The sequence below is a fragment of the Semicossyphus pulcher genome, unplaced genomic scaffold (genome assembly GCF_022749685.1).
Source record: "Semicossyphus pulcher isolate SPU_LCO1_2020_fin unplaced genomic scaffold, fSemPul1.0.p SCAF_20, whole genome shotgun sequence".
Classification (NCBI taxonomy): Eukaryota; Metazoa; Chordata; class Actinopteri; order Labriformes; family Labridae; genus Semicossyphus; species Semicossyphus pulcher.
The window spans coordinates 14,178,838-14,203,742 of record NW_027211694.1 but is presented as its reverse complement, the minus strand read 5'-3'; the positions used below and the strand labels follow the sequence as shown (position 1 = coordinate 14,203,742).

At 42.0% G+C, this 24,905-nt stretch overlaps 1 protein-coding gene across 3 annotated transcripts in view; it reads left to right on the top strand.

Annotated features, from left to right (window-relative positions):
• Window positions 1-24,905, top strand: part of dock4b (dedicator of cytokinesis 4b) — a 141,068-nt gene that overhangs the window by 57,494 nt on the left and 58,669 nt on the right. For all 3 annotated transcript variants that reach the window (XM_069670841.1, XM_069670843.1, XM_069670842.1), the window contains exons 9-16: window positions 5,980-6,061; window positions 6,230-6,290; window positions 6,417-6,549; window positions 9,092-9,180; window positions 15,785-15,910; window positions 19,141-19,265; window positions 19,856-20,018; window positions 23,376-23,482. In XM_069670841.1, coding sequence (XP_069526942.1) covers window positions 5,980-6,061; window positions 6,230-6,290; window positions 6,417-6,549; window positions 9,092-9,180; window positions 15,785-15,910; window positions 19,141-19,265; window positions 19,856-20,018; window positions 23,376-23,482 — 886 coding nt within the window. The remainder of the gene's footprint in view (window positions 1-5,979; window positions 6,062-6,229; window positions 6,291-6,416; window positions 6,550-9,091; window positions 9,181-15,784; window positions 15,911-19,140; window positions 19,266-19,855; window positions 20,019-23,375; window positions 23,483-24,905) is intronic.

Below are 24,905 nucleotides of genomic sequence, written 5' to 3'. Positions count from 1 at the left end.
ATTGATGGGACTTATTTTGTTTCAGCATGCAGCAACTTCACTTCTGTTGCTAGTGAGTTCATTATTAATCTGCTGCAAACTTTCCCAGTTTCTTTAAACTCTGCACGGAAACTCTGCGATAACACTGAGTGAATCCTTTGCATGTGAAGGTAAAAGGTTCTGTTTTTAGACCTTTTTTGCTTTTAATGAACAAATAAGACTTACATGTGTACACACAAGCGCACACGTCATGTACCAGTGGATTCAAAGCACTTAAGTACATTAAGATGGGCTCTCTTGTCTCCTTTTAATTCATACATGCAAATGCTTGATGTAAGGGTTAGAAATAATGAAGGTAGATTTTGCAACCATTCCCAACCCACACTTTGTCTTGAAGTGGGTAATTAGCGTCCAGTGGTATCATATTAAGTTCCACTTGAAGCTCTTCCTCTCTTTGCTTCTCTGCCTCTGCCCCTAATTACTCCTACCTTACCTAGGTAAGAGTAATTAGACTCCTTGAACTTGGACTTGCATTTGAAGTGGATTTTCAGCTCATTCTCTGAAACACAATGAAGCTAGCTTTAGTTTTTTTCACATCATAGACCTGTAGCTTGCCTTCTTAAAATCTCAGGTTCAATAAATGAACAGAAACTGAAATAAAATGACAACTTAGTAAAAAATAAAAGGTCCGATGTAAACAGTCCACCACTCGCTGTGGCGGCACAAAGAAAACAGTAGGACCTGAATGCTGTCGGGTTTCGAGTTTGCAGAACCAAAACCAGAAGATGCAGCAGAGAGACACTTCTCAGTTGACTCCAAGAGAGTGAAAGAAAAAGTAAAACTGAAGCTATGTCCGATATGTATTAAATGTACCTGCGTAGTGGTAGGAGGAAGAAGGTAAACGATCAGCACTAATACAGCAGCTCAGAGTCTACTACTGTCAGTTGATCAGGATGAAGGATGAAGAAATTTACACCTCAGTGAGTGACAGGAGGCACAGGAAGGACAAGGAGCTGCTTTTGTTGGCTTTATTGATGGTAATAAAGTTTAAAGGGGGGGTTATAATGCTAATTTCAAGCTTCATATTTCACTCTGTGATACCTGTGGAGTAGCTTAACATAATTTACAGTTGAAAGAACTCATCTTTTTTCTCGCATTGGTGCTCTGTGCAGGCCCTCATACAGCCTCTGCCTGAAACGAGTCAGTCAACTCTCTCTTTAAGAAACCCCGCCCCTACAAGCCCACTTTCTTCTGATTGGCCAGCTCTCCGAAGCCAGAACTCAGTGTTTGAGGCACACCTCCTACCCTATGGCCATGTTACAGAGTTGTCGGCAAAGAGTAAACATAACTTTTACGATTTGAAATTAATGTCTGCTGCTCTTGTCCTTTGGAAAAGTAAACACTGATGTTTATCGGGTAGATGCCCTTATATAGAGTTCCTTCATTTTTGACATCACAAAGTGCAGCGTGTAGAAAACACCGTCTGATACCTGGCATTCACTGCAGCCTGCAGACTGAGACTTTTTTAGCAGGGAATTACTCCAACATACTTTTACCTACAGATTTGAAACTTCACCCACATTTAGTCTGGACATCCAACATTGTAACAGTGTATATATGTCTTATAATGTGAAACAGCATAATACCCCCTCTTTAAAATAACGATGATAACCAATGTGTTTTCTCCATCTCTCAAGCAACATTTTTGTTGTTTAATGCATACACATACCGTGAAATGGTATTAATGTTAGTCGACATAAAATACAAATCAAATGTAATAAAAAGATACAAATCTCTATTATTTTTATCAACTTATCAGGTTTCCTAATTACAGTTTTGGGGGATAGACTGTGTCCGAGGTCTTCACTATTGTGCCCTAGAGGTTCTATCTTCAAGGAAAATCTCGTCATGGCAGCACGCCAACATTGTCTCTCACTCTCACTGTCTGGTCACACACACAAACGGAGACACACACACACAGAATTTACGCAAGATGCCTGGCACTGAGCCATTTCGACGCTTCCCTCTCTGCTCTCTGTAGGCTCTACTTGTGCGCGTGTTTGTGTGTGTGTCAGAGACCAGATGGGGGTCCGACCCGTTGTCTCAGTACCATGCCAACACCAGCAGCCCCAGTGCATCAAGGCGGCTTCTTTGTGTGTGATACGGGCGTCTTGTCTGGCTCTTCGGCAGGACACACAGGCACTGTAGCGCACTGACACTGTTGCTCTATCTGTCTAATAAGTGTTGGTGCTATTCCAGGTCAAACACACATATTTACTGCCTTTAACTGTTCTTATTCATACTCACACTTTTTCTTAAAGTAACTACTTTTTATTCTAACAAGGTCAGCGAAGGATGACTGCGTCTATGTGCATGTGTGTGCTTTTTTCTGGTACAGTGTGTCTTCTCTTTTTAAAGCGTGCTTTTGCTGCTCTTTTACAGAGTCGTTTTCTTGCAGCCTCTTGGGGTAGATTTCAGGTTCTTTTGCTCGGATGTGGGAGGCAACAGTGGCAGTTAATTTACCCAGTATTTAACACAGCAGTCGCTCTCTTTCCCATCCCCCCTCTGCCCGCTCGGTGAGCGCATGGCTCCTAATGCAATCATCGATATCAGGAGAGGGAATAGCCGGCGCACTGTGGGCCCAGAGGGGAGGGAAATGGGCCATTCATGTTATGTTAATGCGAGCGGTGATAGAGGGAGATAAGGTCCCACTGGGGGACACTGCTCCTCTTAGCACTGGTGATCAACACGCTGCAGCTGTGGGGAGGGAGAACAGCGTGTATGAGACTTGTGTGTTTGTGTCGCAGGAGTGGCTGTTAATTGGCAGTTGGGGTTTCAACAATAGGGCACTAATTAGGGTTCGGGAAAACGTGAGCGAGTCTCATGTCTAATGCATAGGAATCCGTCTCCATATGGCCGGATAAATGGTGTGGAAAGTTACAGAGAGCGGCTAATGAGGGACAACTGCTTTTAAAATCGGCTCTCAACTGGTTCATTCCAATACGGGCGATAAAAGGGAAACTTTACTGACGGAATACATGTATGAAAAATCCTCAGCATTTGTATAATTAATAATCAGGAGTTTAATTAATTCAAACATAGGCACCCACTGCCCTACATACAAAAAACTGAATGACAGCCGCTTGTTTACAGCCACACATGGCAACTTTTGAGCCTGTAAGAGGAGCTTTTAATAGCTCAGACTGTTATAACAACATCCTAATCCATTGTAGCTGCATGCAGCATGAAGTCAACTTATATAGGATCTGTCTGCTATATTCTGCTCTTGTGTGAATTGGCGCTGGCTATCGGTGCCAGCGCCTTGGCTCATTGTCAGGCGCTGCTGCATTACAAGGTTTTCTCTCTGCTTATCGGCGGACTGTGAAAGTCACCTAACCGGATTAGCCCTCAGCTCGCCAGCCAGGATGAGACGGGGCCCAGCAGGATGCCTCCGCTGCCTCTCTTTTGAGCGTGTGTGCGAGTTGCAGAGAGAGGATGAAGTACAAAGAGAAAGAAAAAGTGATCTCTGTCCGTCCTTTTCTGTGTTTGACCGACATGCGCTTGATTTCCCGCCTGCCTGAAGAGGGGGCGAGGGGCGTTGAAGGCCAGGGTCGTTATTTCAGGACAGTTCATTCTGCTCTATAAACAAATGAACGTCTTATTTAAAAGTTGCTCTGTAGAATATGTGCACAATATCCAAAGTATGATTCATTGTGTTTGGCCAGACAATTTACTGTTCCGATAGTCTCAGTGTGGCTGCTTACAGATTTATTTATAGCAGCACTAGCATCCCAGCTCTAGGGAGGGCAAAGACGGTTTCTGGTTAGCTGCTCCTCAACTTTTGTCTAGACTGATATCTCATCAACTTTCACTTTTAAGATTGCCATGACATTTTGTGCAGACATTCATGAACCCCAGAGGATGAATTCTTATGATTTTGATGATTTTTCCTAATACAGCCGGGTTAACTTTTGTAGTCTTACGTGAAATGTCTCAAAAAAGAGTTGGATTGACGTGCAATTTAGTTCAGACAATCAAGCTTCCTGATGGTTGAATTTAAAAAAACCTTTTTGGTCCTCTGACTTCTCATTTAGCTCCATTTGTCAGGTTGAAAATGTTAGTAGCAAATGTTAGCATGCTAACACGCTACACTTAAATGTTCAGCATGGTAGACATACCTGCTAACATCAGCATGTTAGCTGCTGATATTAGCACTTATCTCAAAGCCTACCTGTATTATAGCTTCAGTGAGCTGCTAGCATGGCTCTAGACCAATGACTGTATAGACAGATGATGTGTCTCCATCTGCTCTCATTGTACGGAATTGATGCCCAAAATAGCCCCCATGATAGGCGCTGCCATTTTGTGATGGTAACGTAATTTGGAGCCGGAGCTGCGCAGTAGAGATAGAGTAAACCAAAACGCTAAACCAAAACACCAAAATACACACTTAATTTACCGAAAACGCATAGAATATGCAGTCTATGCAGCATATTTAACAGCAGAACAGCTTCTTGTGTTGGTCTGAAGCAGACATTCACAGATATGGAAACTTTTAAGTTAGTTTTTCCCGCCGTTTGTCCTCTACTCTGTTAATCTGGAACAGATCGGCTGCAGGAGCCGTATTTGTCAACAGAGCTGTCAATCATCCTTTTTACAGCATCAAATAACTGATTAAAAATAAACTTGTCAGAAAAATGAACACTTGGACATAAATCAGCATGATAAGAGCTAACTATAATGACAGAAACCATGTTTGAGGAAAATTTGGCATGTGTTTTGATTTTATAGTTGGACTCATGTCCCATCTGTTAACATAGAGGAGGCAGGGCTTATGACCCAGACTGCAGCCGGTCAGCAGGGGCTCGAAATGTTTTGGCTTCACTTTTAGGGAGCTGTCATGCCATCCATCTTTTTATACTGTCTATGCTCTAGACCAGGGGTGGCCAACCCTGCTCCTGGAGGGCTACCTTCCTGCATGTTTTAGGTTTCTCCGCACTCTAACACACCTGATTTGAATTATCTGCTCGTTATCAACCAACTGAAGTGTCTCAGGGGATTGGTAACGACTGAAACATTCGAATCAGGTGTGTTACAGTGCGGAGAAAGCTAAAACATGCAGGAAGGTACCCCTGCTCTAGACTCTAAGTTTTGTTGACAGAAGGATGTGGCCAGTTGATGTGAATTATTATGTTCTATACCTGACTTCCTGTCTGACTGTCGTGCCTGTACTTCCTCTGTTATTCAAGTGTCTAGCACTTTTATATAAGTTTGATCTCCAGAGTCATTAGCGTGGCTGTAGACTTATTTTCATGCACTAGTATTAGCAAGGAAGTTGACGTCATTCCAAACAAGTAATGAGTAACAGCAGCAGCCAGTATAAAGACTATTTATGTATATTTAATTTAATTACATGTACAGAACAGTTTCTTTCACTGTGTATTCACCTTGTTAATAATTGTCTCACTCCAGCCCTGTCATAACTGGAAGATTTATGACCTGTCAGTTATAAGACTGAGGTTATACATTTTCTTCTGTTTTTGCTGACAGTCCAGTATCTGGGCTTAAATGTGTCAGAAAGAATCCAAGATGTGAAACAACACGCTGAATATTTTATTCACCCATAGAGGAGCAACGTGTGGATGTGCTTGTTGTCGGATATGTTACAGACAGTCTGTCGTGTCGGGGATTTGGTTCAGTAATTCAAGCTTTGTATATGTTTTTCTCTCCCTTCATCCCTCTGTCTGAGCTCCCTCTCTGCCTGTCTTTCTCCTGCCTCATATTCTCTTTCAGGCTGCTTTAGTTTGAAGACTGAACTTTGAAGCGTTTCCTCCAGTGCCCGCCGCTAAGCGCTCGACATCTTTGACATTGTTTCTAATCTTTATTCTCTTCCTGTTAGCAGTGGCTTGGATTTAGCTGTTTGTGATGACACCCAGCCATCACTCCTGACCCCATTCATCTCAATGTGTGTCCCCTCCCTCTGTCTCTCCTCTTGTACAGTGAAAGGTTCTTTGTGAGGCTGAATAAGAGCGGGCTGCCCAAGTCGCCAGAGAAGACAGAAAGACAATGCACGCTATTTGTGGTGAGTAGTGAACTTGACTTTGAGTTTACAAAGATTTATTTGGAGCAATTTAAAGCAGTCATGTTGCATCATGTTCCATTACCCTGGAAGCCAAATGCTACACCAGCTCTGTGTAGCTTGTTTACAATGATTGAATCTGATGCTCGGTGTGTTTTCTTGTTTTGGCAGGATTTGGGAAGCAGTGATCTCCGAAAAGACGTCTACATCGTTGTTCACATCATAAGAATAGGTGGGAGTTACGATGCGGCTTCTTTTTTATACTGAGCACTACATGTCTTTTAAATCTCTTGGGGATTCGTAGCGGTGCTGTTATGACTGAAGAATCCTCTTTGTGTGTGTTTGTGTGTGTGTGCAGGGAGAATGGGAGCAGGAGAGAAGAAGAATCTGTGTAGCGTACAGTACAGGCGGCCTTTCGGGTGTGCTGTCGTCAGCATCGCCGATCTCCTCACTGCTGACTCCAAGGATGACCACCTGCTCAAGGTTTATGCGTAAGTCACTGAAACAACCAACATCCAACATTTTGGGCAAAATAAAAAGGGTCAGACATTTATAGCTTATTTGTTTGATTCATAAAAGAACAGAGTTAAAAAACAAGTTTAGGTCTAAAGGGGGGGGCTGTAAGCTAAGCTAAGCTAGGTTAAAGCTTACTGTCTTCTGCCAAATGTTGAACTATCCCTTTAAGAAAACAAACTAAACTAAAATAAACTTCACAATTAGCTACAAGTTAAGCTTTTATTCTAAATTCTAACCACATTTGTTGCAAAAATATCCATCTTCAAATACCTTCAGCTAGAATTCCTTTTATTTAAAGCAGTTCAGTTCAGGTCATCTAAGTAGCTGGTAAATAGTAGCAGTATTAATAATGGAACCTTGCAACCTTTTCCTGTTGTACCCCGCAAACAAAGTGGATTTTTTGGTCCAGCCTTGTCTAAACGATGCCCTCAGGGGTAGAAAAGGCTACTGTTGACACACTAGTCTGACCTAATTTATAGCTGGATCAGACTGACTGCCCAAAGGAAGAAAATACAACCAATTTCTCAATACCTGCTGCAACACCAGAGAGGTTTTAGCTGGATTAGCATTAAAATGCCAAGCTGATTTTTTCAGAATTAGGTCGCAACAAGACGTCACCGTAAATACTGTAAGAACTTGTTTTTACTTCAGGTGCCCTAGTTACATGTAGCTAACTAATATTATGACACAGCTGTGTTAAATATTTGATTCTGATCAGATTGGATAATTACGGCATTCAGAGGTCTGTTATTTCTCGATAAGAGATCATTGATATGAAAAACAGACCGTTGAAAATGACAGAAAACCTCCTGCGAGCCCGTTCAACTTCACCATCAGTGGAAATGTTTCCATTTAAAGTTGAGGTGAAATTAAAAATGTCAATTTAATCCTTTTCGATCATATCCCCGGTAATATTGTGCATCTATTTGACAATATACAAAAAAATACAGAAAAAAAATTTCTTCGTATTCTTATATCAAAATCCAATTATTTTTTCTTCCAGTAAAACTAAATATCAAGTGTGCTTACGTAAGTTAGCACCAAACTATTTCAACCAAGAACGCTCAGTCAGTTAGCTAGCTACTGCGCTGTGGAGAACGTCTGTCTACGCCCACTTCTCAACGATCAAATCAAATCCCTCTAATGATATGTCCCGCCTGCACGTCCTGTTTCACTCGGAAATATGTCACAATACGGAAGCTAGATACTCTCGAAATGCCTTTCAGTTCGACTTTAATGTGAGTAAAAACAACTCTCTTAGCTAATTTTAATGTGACTATAAACAGCTAGGTTAGCTCATTTTAATGTGAGTAACAACAGCTCTCTTAGCTAATTTTAATGTGACTATAAACAGCTAGGTTAGCTCATTTTAATGTGAGTAACAACAGCTCTCTTAGCTAATTTTAATGTGACTATAAACAGCTAGGTTAGCTCATTTTAATGTGAGTAACAACAGCTCTCTTAGCTCATTTTAATGTGAGTAATAACAGCTAGGTTAGCTCATTTTAATGTGAGTAACAACAGCTAGCTTAGCTCATTTTAATGTGAGTAATAACAGCTAGGTTAGCTCGTTTTAATGTGAGTAATAACAGCTAGCTTAGCTCAATTTAATGTGAGTTAAAACAGCCTGGTTAGCTCATTTTAATGTGAGTAACAACAGCTAGGTTAGCTCATTTTACTGTGAGTAACAACAGCCGGGTTAGCTCATTTTAATGTGAGTAATAACAGCTAGCTTAGCTCATTTTTTAGAAGGCTAGAGTTTACTCTTGCTATGGACGCAACTCTCACTCAATATAATTGTTTCCAAATCAATATTTTGTGTCAAATAATTGATTTTAGTAAGTAGGTAGCTGTGTGATAAGCACGATAATGTATAATGGAGGATAACAACCGGCTCACTATGCATTATCCCTAACATAAACAATAGGTCTTTATTGTAGTCACAGCAAACTCGTAACTTTTCACTTGCATCTGAAATTCATATAACATTAAATAAGTAGTTAATTTAACAGTGAATCATACAGAACATGTGACATATACCACCATTTCAAGCAACTGGTTGCTCGGAGTGCAACAGAACAGCCACAAGTTCTGTTTTTCTAGAGAAATAACACATGATGGATATGTTTACTGACAGCAATTAAGACAACTTCAATTTACTTAAATCACAATAACACTATTGAACCAGTTGAAAACAGTTGTATTATGTCATTTTTGTTTTTGAGGAGCTTTGTCTGGGAAGTCTGGGAAAAACAACTCTGATGATGCCATCGGGTTATCTTAGGTAGATTATTTAGAGATGACACATTTAAAACATGAAGCTTGTGTTACAAACTTGGGAGGTTTAAAGATATGGGCATTTACCTTTTAGAAGTGGATAAAGGAGGATTTTGTTGCATTATGGGCAATGTAGGATGCTGCATATTTTGGAGATTTAACCAACAAATAGGGCTTAATACTCAAAAATGTGTCATGTGTGTTTATTTACTGCTCCTCTGTCTCATCTGTCTGTATCAGGTGTAACACTGAGAGTGAGTGGCACCAAATCCATGAGAACATCATCAAAAAAGCGAATTCCAGGTACAACCTGTCGGGCTCCAACACAGGTAAGAATCTCATCTGTTTATTTTTTATCGCTTTTTTCTACACATCTTAGTTTGAGACGTGACAGAGGGAGCTTGAGTCGTGACAAACTTAGCGCATGAGTTCATCAGTCTCGCACCGTGTGAGTCAGCTTCCGGGCAGTCTGAGTCGTGTTTTTGTGGGAATGAAACTTCCTCTTTAGGCGAGCGGATCCGTCTCCACATGGTCGTGTCTGCAGGAAGCTCGCTGTTGCAAATGCATTCAGATTATTTTTTTTTGTATAAATAGCTGCATTTGCATCATCCTGAACATCAGCATCAGCAGTTTCCAATAGCAACAGGTCGGTGGTGAATCAGAACATTCAGTTCTTCAAACGTCAAAGAAATGTCATGTGATGTATGAAGAGGTTTGTTCCGCAACAAGATCCATCATTTCTGAGTACTTCAGGATAACATGAAGAATCTCATAGACGCAGCTGTTAGAGGAATCACACTATCAACTTTTGTGTGTACTTAATTATAGCCAAGGATGAGCTTCTGATTGCAACTTTAAAATATAATTTACACTGAAGGAAGCTTGGATGGAGTACAAAGTGTGAGGCGATGGGGCATAATCACTAAGTGAACATTGTTGATTACCATTGCAGCTGTTTGTTGACTGTTGGTTATACATTTACCCCTAAATGCAATCAGCAAAAGTTCATCAGAAGTTTGTCCTAAAGCTAATTTACATAAAAGTGTTTGTGAAATGTCGCTGCAATCTTGCTACAGGCTGTTATTTTCATTATAAAAACAGTCACTCGGAGTTCATTGTCTCCTTATATCTCCCTCACGCAGTCTTAGAGGAATCTTGCTCAATAGAAAAGGTTGCTAATTGTTTGATCACCCAGTTGATTTACTGACTCAGCTCCTCTTTCACACCTTCCCTCAGAAGAACAATTATTACTTGAGGGGAAGTCATACATTCAGGGACTTGAAATAATCATGAATAGTCTTGCGCAACTGTGACGTAATGCAGTAATTAAACTGAATGACACAAAGCCTTTTAGAGCAGCGTGCAGTATCCGAGCAGCATCTTTACGCTCCGTTGGTTTGTTCGTAACATGAGGTCTATATGACGGTGCAGTAGATGGAGATGTTAAGCGGCTTCGCATGGCTGAGCTCACAAAAGCAACAAAACTCTTAATTCACTTCAGATAAAACATACGGCAGAGGAATGGGAATATTATGCAACCACCTACGATACTCAATTTAATCAGGTTCTTCTATCAGATAATGTGCTGCAATGTGGATATTAAACTTCCAAGGTGTTAAGCAGAAAACACAATTAAAGCGGCGGTAAGCAACATGAACACTCCGCTACACCAAACGTGCACGCGCATTTGGCAACTGGTGTGTGCCGCGCAGCCGTTGTGCGGTGCGTCTCTCTGCAGCACCGAGGCAAGGAGAGAGAGAGAGAGGGAGGAGAGATGCTGTCTATTCCAAAATGTACGCTTTATTGCTGGCAAAATGTTTAATACTACTAAAGTTATCATCACAGTAATGATTCTTGTTGTGGACCACCTTTTTACCTCTAAGTGTTGGAGCTTAGTGCTGCCATTAGCTGTCAGAGCTGGCGTTACCTGTCAAGTAGGAAAAGGGCAACCTCTGCAACCTCTTTCACTGCCACTCGCCTGATCCCTTTTTTTATTTAGTGCTCTCTTTGTAGCTTTTTTCTCCTCCAAGGTCTTCCTTCTCTTTGCTTCTTCAGCAACATATGCCGTAGTCGGCAAAGGAGGAACAGGAAACTTACCGCAAGTTGCTATAGCTCCTGACTGACACAAGCTCTGCGTGCACGCTGCTGACACGAGTCACGTAGAACATGGTAGTTTGTACAGAGTCGCTGTGTTTGGCTAGTTACATGGAAAGCACACCCTGATTGGTTGTTTGATTCAGATCTGATGGATTTTTTAACAAACTAAAAACAAAGGGATGGGCGCTCATAGTCACGGAACAGCAATCAACATCATTTCGATTTAATGTTGTACGGGGAATGCACCCAAATTCTTCTGAAATAATGTTGCCTACTGTAGCTTTAATGTTTTGTCCCTGATAGATGAGAGTGACATCAAGCATTCAGATCCAAAAGTATTCAAAAACAATTAAATACACTGATTCAATGTCGCCTTAGTTCGCTGTAATTCCTCTGAAATGATCCAACAGCTAAGAGTTTGCTTCAGGCTTTCATTTCGCAGCATTATGCAAACAAGCACACTCACTGACACACACATCATAAACACATGTAAGTGAATTATGTTAAAGACTCCCTCCTCTCCCCTCCCTGGCTGCTGTTTGCAGTTTATCACAAACACTTGGATGTTAGCTATTGAGTAGCTGTCAGCCAAAGACATTGATCCAGCTGAACGGCTGATTCGCCTCAGTGCTTTCTCTTTCAAAGTGCATTAGAGGAGAGCTCCGGGTCTTTTGTCACTTGCATGCATAATTTGAGTGAGTTCGTTCCAGAATTACATCTCCTCCACTTAACTGAATTTGACATTGATCTTATGAAATGAATGAAAAAATGCTTTAATCTTAATTTTTAAGATAATGAGTTTCATTTGTGTGTTATGAGCGCCATTCATCTGTCTGGTCCAAATTAATTCATTATAGTTTCTTTCACTTTGGCAGTTTTCATTTCAAGGACTCTGCTCTTATTGGCTCCTTTTAACTTCGTCTGTCTTTTTAATTGCGCCAAAAACACACACACACACACACATTAGCTTCAGCACTAAGAGCACTGGTGACAGCCTGCTCGTCATGTCCACATTTATAAAGATCTATACTTACAACTAGGGGTGGGAATCGCAGGGTAACTCGCGATACTATGTGCAATCGTCGCCCACGATTACGATTTTATCACAATACAGGGATTCTCTGATAATTTATGTATTGCAAGACAATCATATAATGATAGATCGCGATATCTGATAAACTAATTAATACAAAATATCTTTAAAAAGGTAAAGTGCAGGATCAATGTATGCACCCTCTTAATGGGTGTTTCGTTGATAGGCCCACGACACCTCCAGAGGGCTCAATCGCGACACGTGCCGTCTCTTAACCCCTCATGCTGGACAACGTGCAGCCCATTTGGGGTCGCTCCTTTTCCTCCAGAGCCAGTTGCTGCTTCGCTCAGCAGCCTCTGATAGGTACTTGACGGTTTGTCGGAGGGCTTTGCCCTCCTACCCCCATATTCTTCAGGAGCCTGGTTGTTGACATGGCAACAAAACCCCAACACCAAACGTCTACGGGGAGCCTCGCCTGCTATGTCTGCGTATTTCAGGCTTTTGCGTTCATTCGCTTCACCAACGGCAGCTTCCCAGGATTGGTGGTAATTCTCCGTCCATCCAATATGATCGCCAGTTGGCGTAGGACCTGGTTGTGACTTCAGGTGTAGCTGCCTTGGGACAGACTGGTTTTGTAAAAACAAATTAGGACTTTGGATTGTGAAGTGGCTGGCGCATCTCTTTACTTCTCTTCACCACTGTCACCACTAATTTTTGTTCACGGTACCCTCATTCATGTCATAGCACCACCGTGAGGAGTCATGAAGTATTGAGTAAAAATCACAGGGAAATAGCACCTTATATTTGTAAATAAAAATATCCATGTTTGGCGCCAGCTTATCGATAAATGTATTGCACGTGTCATGACAACGATATATTGCTGTATCAATATTTTGTCCCACCCCTGCTCACAACAAGTTTAATGTCAACCCCAAAACAGTCAGAATGCCTTCTTGGTCTACATCCAGAGCAGCTATGCACAACACCACTTGCAGCACAATTTTACCGTCTACATCCTCATCCTAAAAGTCAATTCCTCCCAAAGGGCAAATATTCTCCTGCAGAGCAACATTGCAGAAAAGATAACACTTGTCTAGCATCGACAGAGAATATTTCATCTTTAGCAAACAGGTCAGTGTCTCCCCTCCAGTTTGCGCCTCTAAAAACGTCCGTGCAGGAGTTATGGAACACCATGAATAATTTAAGAACCGCAATATATTACACTTAGTGTCGGGAGAGCAATTAAACCAAGTGTGCAGTGGAGTGAGATAAGGTAATGTGCGTCTGTGTGCGCATGTGTACATTGCACTGTTATCTTTTGTTTGAGTGTGTGTGCGACTGAAGTTGTCCTGCTTTTGAACAGACCTGGCTGGGTGCCAGAAGTCTCTCATTAGCAGCCAATTAGCAGGGGAGAGATGAATGCACTGTCCTTAAAGAATAAAGAGCATGTTTCAGGAAATACAAGGCAGAGAGACCTGTCGGTCTGGGTACATGTACACTAATGACCACCTTATTTTTCTTGTGTTTCAGGGTCATAGTGGCTTTATGGGTAATTGAATTTGAAGGACAAGATATGGAGTTGATGAAAGGCGATTGTTGTTTTGTTTACATGTCGCCCAGTAGCCCATGAAAGGGATTTCATAAGACTCTGGCTCTGTATGAGTCATGTCAGGTAGATAATTCAGCTCCCACCTCCATGCGAGCGTAGGCAGTGACAGAAGAGGCTGCGACAACTCCACTGTTTTGTTTTTGAGTTTATATTTTTTCTCTGTTTTGTTGAGTTAGTGAAGAGGCAGGCCGGGTGGGCTGAGGGCAGCAGAGGTCGAGGGTGTTTTTGTCAGCGTCAGCTACATCTACCAGGCGGAATAGTAATGAAGCTGGTTTGCCTAATTGTAGCCCTGAAGTAGCTTTTAGAGCCTGTCTGTGTGTTAGTTTATGTGTGTTTAAATGCCAAAGGCTCCACATTAAGGGGAAGGCAGATAAGGCTGGGGTAGAAAAATATCTCCCCTGAACCTAATGAGAATCTCTTCATGTTTTTGTGCCAGGTTGAACAAAGTGTTGATGGACTGTGTGGGTTTTATCTTTGAATTATTTAGAACCTACCCTCTGCTTGTTTGTTTGTTTGACTTTGTCTTGGAGATGTTCTTTGTGTGTCATTAAAGGAAAATATGCTTATCTGCAAAGCTAAAACGCAGTTGTTATATATTAGTCCGTTACACCTAAAGGCTACTAGTAAATACATTTTTAATAAAAAGTTAAAAAAAAAGAAAAAAGCCTCGAAACTTAGCAATAACTACAAAATGCAGCCTAAAACCAAGCTAGCAGTTAGCTGCAGTAACTACGCTCTGGCTGTGTATTTACAGCGCTCTTGGTATGTATAACTGCCCTTGCTGTGGTTACTACTCTGTAGTTTTGTCACGTGTAAACATTTGAGCATGTTAACTGCACTCTCTGTCGCAGAGAAACAGCAAACTAGACTGCTAAACCAATAGTGCTATATCAAGTGTAAGCTAGCTACTGAGGCAACCAGGGCTAGCCTAAGCTAAACCTTAAACTAAATCTTTACCATAGCTGTTACTTTAAACTGAAAGATTCTGCTTCGATGAACTGATATATTGGTAAGTTAGTTTGTTATTCCACATTAGTAAATAAGGCAGCAGCTATATACATTTGTGGTATAGAGAAAAGTAAGCTAATACTACTGATAAAGATAACTAGCTTAAACTTAGCAGAGTAACTAGCCTTAGCTTTAAACTCTAGCGGAAATTATGTGAATTGTTGTGGTTAAACTACTTTAAAATACATATTTAAATGTGTTAATAATATTTTTTTTTATTACTATTGAAAGAAGAAAGATAGCCAACTGAGTTGTTTCAGTATAACAGCAAAAAGTGTATGTAGTAGTTTTGCAGAGATGAAAGTTGTATGAAAGTAGCTTTTTGGAGGGATAAAATACTAAGTCCAAACGGCTCAAAACAAGGCATAACAGCCTTTCATTTCTGATACACAATTTTGCTGCAGGCCTGAAAACATAAAAACTTTAAACCCTTTATACCTCACTGTCTTTTACTGCTGCATGTCTTTGCACAGCAACATATTCTGGCATATTGCTGGCAGGTTTGCAAACAAGTCACGTCGCTTTGTTGACTCGCATTGACTGAAACCTCTAACAGCTAATGAACCGCTTCACCACCGCCTCCCAACCTTCCTGAAAACATCCACCATAATAATAATCATCATCTTTTCTCTTACAGTACACACTCCCTTGCTGTTTAGCTGTTTCTGCTTCTCCTCGACATTAGCCTGAACAGCCACACACAGACGTCAAGGAGACGCATTTTGAGCTCTAATAATAAGTCGTCGCTTTAATTTACCCACACTGACATTTGGAGTTATTGCATAAGGATATTGATTCCAGACGACATCCTTCATGTAGGATTTTCTCTTAATAAAAAGTGCTGGGGATGACTCACAGGCTGTTTGCATTTTTTGTTTATGTATGTGTGGGTGTCTGCTTGCTTTCCTTTCAAATAAGTGCTGCTGTTGGCGGGTTTAGCTGTAGTCGTCTGGTTCACAAGTCCATGCGGCTCTAATAAAACTGAAAATATGCCCTTGTGATTACTTTTTTTCTGAGCTCACCAACACAAGATTGTTTATAGCGTTGAGTCGGGAATATTTTGAGCATTTTATTGAGTGGCTTTGGGAAGCTTTGGTATAAGGGATGTAAACTCAAGGGCATGTCTTTGCTGTACTACAGTTATGTGATACTCAGATTTTAAGTTTGTTATTACTTGTACTTTTAGGTCTGGCTGTGGCTCTCCAGCTCCTCCACGGGGACATCGAGCAGCTCAGACGAGAGTACATGGTCCTCTTTACGCGGGGTGTATCCATCACCAGGAAACTGGGCTTCTCTGATGTCATCATGCCAGGTAGGACACACAAGCAGCTCACTTACACAAGCAGTATGCTCAAGATCCTCACCAATCTTGTGGTTTGAGATCATCATGGACGTCAGCTGTCTTTCCTGTTGCTCAACATAGACAACTTCTCTTCAGGCCACATGATACATTTATTTCTGGACTAGCTTTCCAGCAAGCTGTCGACTTCATGTGTCCTCTAGCTTATGTTAATACAAGATCCTTATCAAATCTGTGTAAATGGATCCCATGCTGTGATCAACAGGATCAAGATCAACAGGAAATGAGTCAAGTTTCAACAGGAAATAAATCAAATTAAGAAAGATATGATCACGTAGGAACCAAAAAACAAAAACATTCCCTCAGCTGACTTGCCAATCGATTGATCTTCTTCACAACACAAACATAAGGTGCTTTTTCAACCAGGAACTTCTCTTCAAGGAACTAAATGGTTCCTGTGGCCCGTTGATGTCTGTGTTTCCACAGCAGCCTAAAGTCCCAGGAAGATTATGCAAATCAGGCCAATAGCTGCACTACACCTCCAGTCCAGTAGGTGGCAGTAAGAAGAAGATGAAGGCCATACAACAAAGATGACGCCATAAAATGCGACGAACGAGCCGGCGACACTACAGTTAGCCTGTTAGCATGGAGGGAATTCAACTGCAGTCTGTTAAACATGGCGGGTGAAATAAAATGCTGCGAGTACTTGACCAATCAGAAACGATCAGCACTTGCAGGCCCCGCCCTGAAAGTTCCTGGACCTTTGGAAAGTACTACTCTCTGAGCAGGGACTTTTCAGGGGTAAATCAATTACCCCAGAACTAAATTTAGACTCTGGTTTTTGCTATCGAAACACACAGAGTTCTTCAAAAGGTTCCTAGTTCCTGGGGAAAGTTCCTGCTGTTGAAAAGCACCTATATTGTACTTTTACTTTGTTGATATTTTTGGCGCTGAACAGTTACTGCTGCTGTTTTTATTCACTACATATCCCAAGGATCACTTGGCTACTTCTGATTGTCCCAACTGCCCAGTTTTCCATCTATCCTTTAACTATTTAAACCACTTATCCTTTCTATCAGAGGCCTAAAATACATATTAACTGACAACCAGTTTCATGCCTACACACACATTTATTTCTAATTCATCTAACTGGCATGTTTTTGGACTTTGAGGGGAAACAGGACCACCTGCAAGGAAAAACAGACCTGTAGGGAATATGTACGCTGAACATAGAAAAGCACTAGCTGCAAGATTTTAACAACCCAGCCTCTGCAACGTCCTTCCCTAGTCCTTCACCTGTGTTTTCCCTATTAACCGCTCTCTATGAAGACATAAAGCATTTCAAGTGTTCATTAACTGGGAATTAAGATGTTTGTGTGAAATCACTCAGGTAAAGTAATAAAAGGTTTATTGTTATTTTACGCAGAAATCGATGTTATAATGTTTTTATTGTCCGCATTGACCCACCTTATATTACCTACTGTAGTTGCCGTGGAAACACTTGACATCCCCACCCATTGCGTGACTGTGATATTTGAATTCCACCTAAGGGTGCTCTCAGAAAGATTATATATTCAGGTTGTTTCAGGTAGAAAGGCATCTTTTGGATGGCTTCTTCTCTAAATGACACAGACCCCCACAGAGACCCTCAGGCTGAGCTGGATGGGGTCTTGTTGCTGTGGTTACAAATGTACAACCACTTACATGTAAGATTAAATAAGGGGACTAAAAATGTGCACGCATACTGGAGGGGGGGAGAGTCACACTCTGTCTGAATTAGCTTTCTGACTCTTTGTCTGTTCATTCATTCACGAGAGCTGGACGTCGAGGGACTACTTTTTTCCACAGAAGAGCTGTGCTTTTAAAGAAGTGAGGTGTGCTGTCTGGTCACACGGATAAAGAGGAAGCACAGACTCCGGGTCCCCCAGCGCCTCACTAACACAGATTTATGTTCACTGTCTCATTCTTTGTCTTTGTCTGACTACAAACCCATAACGCTGAGCGCTCTCACCCCTTTCTGTGTTAGTCTGCCCTTGGGCTGTAGAAAGCGTCTCACCCCCCTTTTTTCTGTCTGTCTTCTTCTGGATTTGTATCTTTCTCCTCATTTTCCCTCTTCAGCTCCTCTAGCCCCACCCTCTCCACTTCCCTTTTTCCTATTGTGCATTAAGAAGCTGCCCTGTGTGTGTGTGTGTCTGCCTTCCTGCACTCTTTGCGCGTGTCTGTGTGTACAGTAAGGGTTGATTTAGAATGCCTCATGTTGCCATGGTTACTCTTGAGCAGAAAATCAATGTTGACCCTAGAGATAGAGATATGATTAGCACACACACACAAACACAGTCACAAAGGTTATATAGGAAACCTTTTTTACAGTGTGTCTGACCACAGCTCAGCTGCAGAGGAAACAGGCCTATCCTCGTATTTTCCCAGAGGGCTTTGCACCATTTTTACTTCCCCTACAGAAGGAAATAAATATGTGCGCGCCTTCCCAGTTATTGTACATTCAGCTGCAGTTATAACAAAAAGATGTGGAATATTCCCTCCTGGGATTATTTTTCATTAAGTGTTTTGGCAGATTGCTGCACCAGCTCAAAGTATAAGGCTATGTTACTGTTAAAGGGCCAGTTCGGCGATTTTCAACCTCAGTCCTATCATGCTATCATGAAGAGCCTTGACTGGAAAATTGTAGTATTTCACTCCAGCGTCTCTCGCTGGGCTGTTCCTTTTCGAGGGAGGTGCGCAATGCACGCTGGGTGTTGTAGGAATGTAGCATGGGCGAAAAGACAAGCTGTTTGTACAACTTTCTCCACAGCTATGGCGCCAACTTCAAATATTATTGCTTCTATCCCTTACAGAGAACTCCAGCTTTGACTGACAGTGGTTTTTTCCTGGGGCGGATTGCTCCTTTAAGGAGTGCTTATATGTCAGGTGTTTGACACTGGGTTTATTGTTTGCACACTTAAAACTGACACTTTCTGTTTATCAAAGTAAGCAATTTTTTCCCCTATTAATAAATTGACGCTTTTGACGAGGGAAAAAGACCGATCAAAGCGACCCACAGATTTCAAATCTATTATTTTCTGGTCGGCACGAGACGTATTTCGCTACTAATGTAAACTCTGTCCACCCCTGTCTGGAAGCATTACGCTAAAAATGGCCATCAAGCTGCTCAGAGGTCAATGGTAGAGCTTGCCTGTATAAATAATCAGTGCATTGTTGCCTCTTTTACCTTCCTGTTCCTGCAGGAGAGATGAGGAATGACCTCTATGTCACGCTGGAGAAAGGCGAGTTTGAGAAGGGCGGGAAGAGCGTCGCCAGGAACGTAGAGATCACCGTCTATGTGCTGGACATCGATGGACAAATCCTCAAGGTGAACACACATTTTGTTATCTAGAAATTGTAACATTACGTCTCCATTATGAGTCATTACTGTCGTAGGAAAAAATCTATCACTATTAAGGGGTAAACACTGTGTTAAAAGGCAGTAAATGATGCATTTAAATTCTTGGTTAACTCTGTTTCCCCCTAATAGCGGGTGTCTTTATTTTGGAGCAAAACTGTCTCATTTAAATATCGCTGACCCAGATGAGAGCTAAGTGTCTCTCCAGTGTATTGCCCATTTCTGGTGCAGCACTGTGACAGTCTGCTTCTGTGGTTTCCTGCGCTGCCTTGGCCCCGGACAGAAAATAGACTCAAATATAACCCTGCTGCCACTGCTGCTGCCACCGCATGGCACGCAGCCCTCTAACACACACAACCACACGCATGTTAACCATGTCAGTCTCGCTTTATTAGCATTCGTGGTTCAGTTTTCAATACACTGACGCATGAATGCCTCTTCAAATCTGCTCATTACCTCATCCTCGAGCCTGGCTTCTTGTTTCCTGTCTTTACTTCCTGTTTTTTCCTTTCATTCTTCCCCCCCCTCATTTCCCTCTTCTTCTTCCTTCTGTCTTTCAGAGTCATGTGGCCGCCGGCTCCGGCGAACCAGGAGCGGATGAGTACCACTCCTTGGTGCTGTACCACAACAACAGCCCTCGCTGGGCGGAGCAGATCAAGCTGCCCATCCCGGTGGACATGTTTCGGGGGTCGCACGTCCGGTTTGAGTTCCGACACTGCTCCAGTAAGTGGGAACGGGATCATGGGTAACCTTTATTTATCTGGGAATGGTTTCAGGCGTTAGGAATGCCTGAGGTGCTGCTTTATTTTCAGCTGATTAATCAAGGGAGTTAGAGGTAAACAGGCATTGTTGTGGAGCCAAAACAAGCACTCACCTTCCCATCTGCTTGAATCTGCCAGCCCTCCAGCCACAAGCCCTCAGGCTTCTGCCAACCCAAAATCGACAATGTCCAAGTGCACAATTAAGCGCTTGTTTTAGCATTTTTATGACACTACTTTGTCCAACTCCTCACCTTCTAATGAGAGGAATCTTTAATTATGACCAAACTGTTACTCTCATCCTCTTTCTGGGCTGCTGGGAGAACGCTGACTCTCCTCCCTCATAACACACTGATATTATTATGCCATTTGCAGACAAGCCGGGAGGCTGCGTGTGGCTGTGTGCAGCAGATATAGCAGCCTTATTACTGCTGGCAGCGCTAGCATTGCTACCCAAGTGCCTATCAGGAGCCCAATTTAAGCCTGTGGTGACACCAAACTGAGGAGGCCATATTACATGTACCATTAAGGCTCGAAGACAACCTGCCTGAGAAAATATGATTAGCAGAAGCTCTCATTTCAATTACACCAAAACAGAAAGCTAACGTTTATGAATATGCTTTTGAATGCTATCTTGTTTTCGCGCTCATTATGCAGCAGCAGTAATTTGTTTTTCGGGAGTCCAGAGAGTTTTTTAATGGTGCTAAAGGGAAATGTAAGGACCTGCTAGCGTCAGCAGTGCAATATACTGTTTATTATAGCTGATTGTTGCTAAAGATTGTAAACAATTTGCTGTGGAATGATTACTTTATTATCGGTAACAGTTTTGTAAGAGCAGCTTGCCCTGTTTTTTCTCTTAAAAGCATAAACACTAAACAAAAATATAAACGCAACACTTTTGTTTTTGCTCTCATTTTTCATGAGCTGAACTCAAAGATCTAAGACTTTTTCTATGTACACAAAAGGACTATTTCTCTGACATATTGTTCACAAATTTGTCTAAATCTGTGTTAGTGAACACTTCTCCTTTGCCGAGATAATCCATCCACCTCACAGGTGTGGCATATCAAGATGCTGATTAGACAGCATGATTAGTGCACAGGTGTGCCTTAGGCTGGCCACAATAAAAGGCCACTGTAAAATGTGCAGTTTTATCACACAGCACAATGCTACAGATGTCGCAAGATTTGAGGGAGTGTGCAATTGGCATGCTGACCGGCCCCACAACCGCAGACCACGTGTAACCACACCAGCCCAGGACCTCCACATCCAGCATCTTCACCTCTAAGATCGTCTGAGACCAGCCACCCAGACGGCTGCTGCAACAATCGGTCTGCCTAACCAAAGAATTTCTGCACAAACTGTCAGAAACCGTCTCAGGGAAACTCATGTATGCTTGTCGTCCTCATCTGGGTCTCGACCTGACTGCAGTTCGTCGTTGTAACCGACTTGAGTGGGCAAATGCTCACATTCGATGGCGTCTGGCACTTTGGAGAGGTGTTCTCTTCACGGATGAATCCCGGTTTTCACTGTACAGGGCAGATGGCAGACAGCGTGTATGGCGTCGTGTGGGTGAGCGGTTTGCTGATGTCAGCGTTGTGAATCGAGTGGCCCATGGTGGCTGTGGGGTTATGGTATGGGCAGGCGTATGTTATGGACAACGAACACAGGTGCATTTTATTGATGGCATTTTGAATGCACAGAGACACCGTGACGAGATCCTGAGGCCCATTGTTGTGCCATTCATCGACGACCATCACCTCATGTTGCAGCATGATAATGCACGGCCCCATGTTGCAAGGATCTGTACAAATTTCTTGGAAGCTGAAAACATCCCAGTTCTTGCAGGGCCAGCAGACTCACCGGACATGTCACCCATTGAGCATGTTTGGGATGCTCTGGATCGGCACCGTGTGTCGGTTCCTGCCAATATCCAGCAACTTGGCACAGCCATTGAAGAGGAGTGGACCAACATTCCACAGGCCACAATCAACAACCTGATCAACTCTATGCAAAGGAGATGCACTGCGTGAGGCAAATGGTGGTCACACCAGATACTGACTGGTTTTCTGACCCCCCCCGGACCCCCCAAATACAATAAAACTGCACATTTTAGAGTGGCCTTTTATTGTGGCCAGCCTAAGGCACACCTGTGCAATAATCATGCTGTCTAATCAGCATCTTGATATGCCACACCTGTGAGGTGGATGGATTATCTCGACAAAGGAGAAGTGCTCACTAACACAGATTTAGACAAATTTGTGAACAATATTTGAGAGAAATAGGCCTTTTGTGTACATAGAAAAGGTTTCGCCGCAAACGAATCTGGCAAGAAAACACACCGATAGCTGCATAAGATGGATAAACGAACACGTATTTTACGGTACTTTATTATTGGTAACATTTGTGCTTCTGTAAGAGCAGCTCGCCCTCAGTTTTTTCTCTATAGATCAAGTGGTTTCGAGATATAACAAACATCAATCTCCACCTGGTCGTCCAAGCTCAGCTTAGCTCGAGTTTCACACAGTACAACTTAATCTTTCTTAATCTCCTAGCGCCCGAGGCTATGAGGGCTTACACATAGAAAAAAACCTGTCTGAAAAGAACCTGCACAACGAAAAGCAAGCGAAAGTTTGCAGTTTGAATCTCGGTGTAGAATGTAATCAAAGCAAAGCAAGACAGATATAAAATGGCCAAGACGCTGAGTTCAATTCAGTGCAACTTCTCCTTTAAGAGCGAACACACACACTTACAGAGGCCTTGTAGATGCTGCCTTAATGAATCAGTGGCATTGCGATGAAAGGAAATAAAAACACTTGTTACGTCCCGCTGTGCGCACATTAGCACTTTATTGCTAAAGCAGAAGATAAATCAGATGACATGTTCATTATGTAAATTATGCTTTCAGAAAGCTTCTTAAAATCACAGCGGCGTTTGTTAACCAGGCCCTCGAAGAGTTACTTAGAAGCATTAGAAATTTTGCTTTCTTCCTTGTGGTTGAGGTTGCGTTTAAGTGTATGTGGGGTTTGTTAAGTACGCTCTGAAAGCATAGCGGTGTGTGGTTAATGATGCAACAGATTGTGACCACACCCGAAAGTGACGCAGGGTGTAATCAAAGGTTAAAGGTACCGTGTTACCCTTCCTCCTAAGTTAACATGTTTAGAAGAATAAATGCACCGTTGGCTGAACTTTAGATCCACTTGTTTTTATTCATTAGCGTTGCATAACCACTTTCATAATGCCATTGTTTTGTTTATTGTCTCGCAGCCTGTGCTGCTGTATTTTGGACTCTGTGTCATGTCCATGTGTTGTTGTTTGACAGCTAAAGACAAGGGAGAGAAGAAACTCTTCGGCTACTCCTTTGTTCCTCTGATGCAGGAGGATGGCAGGACTCTGCCAGATGGCACCCATGAGCTCATTATCCACAAGGTAAAACCTGCAAACCCTCACCGCCGACACTCTCACTGAACAACACGCGAGGGAATTAATCGTGTGCTCTGCGGGATATTTGTTTTTGGCTCACGTACGGTACTTGATATTCATCTTGATGTTTACTTCAGTCCAAGTATGAGTCTTATTTTGAATCATAGGATGGGATCATTCACTGACTTCAATGCACTTTCACTTTGCACTCACCTTAATAACAAGAGCAAACTGCTTTGTGTGATATCCAAGCTACTTGGCCTTAATCGGTGCGCCATCCTGTCCACCTTTAAGCAGAGATGTTCTGATACCATTGTTTCCTTTCCGATACTGGCCAATACCTAGAACTGAGAATGAACTAATGTAGTACAAAAAATGGTCCTCCGAGTGATAAAGAAAGTTTAGATATTGTAGAAGGATATAGAAGGATTAAAAAACTCAAAATAAGCTCAACACCTAGAAACAAGATGTGCTAACATAAACACCAGCTCAGCCAATGAGCGTTCCTTTGTGTTTGTACTTGTTTTAAAGCTCCTGTGACAATTTTTTTGGTTGTTATGAAACATACTGAAATTAATAGTAATGCATCTATATGACCTGCAAAAGCAAGCAAGACCAACAGTGACAAGATTGATTATTATCTTTATAGCTATTTTTAATGCCTATAACAGCCTTTGTTTAAATTTTTCACGGCAAAGATTCTCGATGAGTGATGTGTTTTAATGATTAAAAAAAAACAGAAAGATATTTTTCACTAGAAAACAAGTTACACGTGTACAGGACAGGATGAGAAAAGAGATAATAGATACTTCTTTGTCCACAGGGGGCGCTAAAATCAACACAAACTGAAGTAACTCTCAGGAGCTTTAACTTTGAGAACTTTCAGATGTGTGATGGGAAAACACTGTTTGTTTGCTAGCCTTAACTAATGCTACACTTTATGCTAGCCCCATACTGTTGTTGTTTGCTATCGTTAGATGATAATTAACCTGAAATTAGGTCTTTGTTTTTGGCAGACAAAAGCATTTTAATGCTGCGTAGTTTTGTTTTGGAGACAACTGTCAAAATACATTTTGTGATGCCGTAATGACATCACGGCTTAGCTTTAGCTACGATTTAGCTTCTTATGAATGCAAGACGCTGTTTCACGAAAGCGGTTCAGCGTTTAGGTTTCCCGACTTCCTTGAATGTTTTCAGAAATGATGGCTCCGACCTCCGTTCAACTAACAAGTATTTTAAAAGTTGTTTTCTTCTCCTCTTGAGCACAGACCCGACAGAGCTTGCATTTTTACTTTTTACAAATCTGCATCATGATGTTGTTATTTCGGCAAACTTAAGACCCGTTAATTAAAGTAAATTACAAAAAATACTGCAGTAGTTAGCCAGAGTGCAGCTTCTGTGTAACTGAAACTCACCCGAAACAGATGAA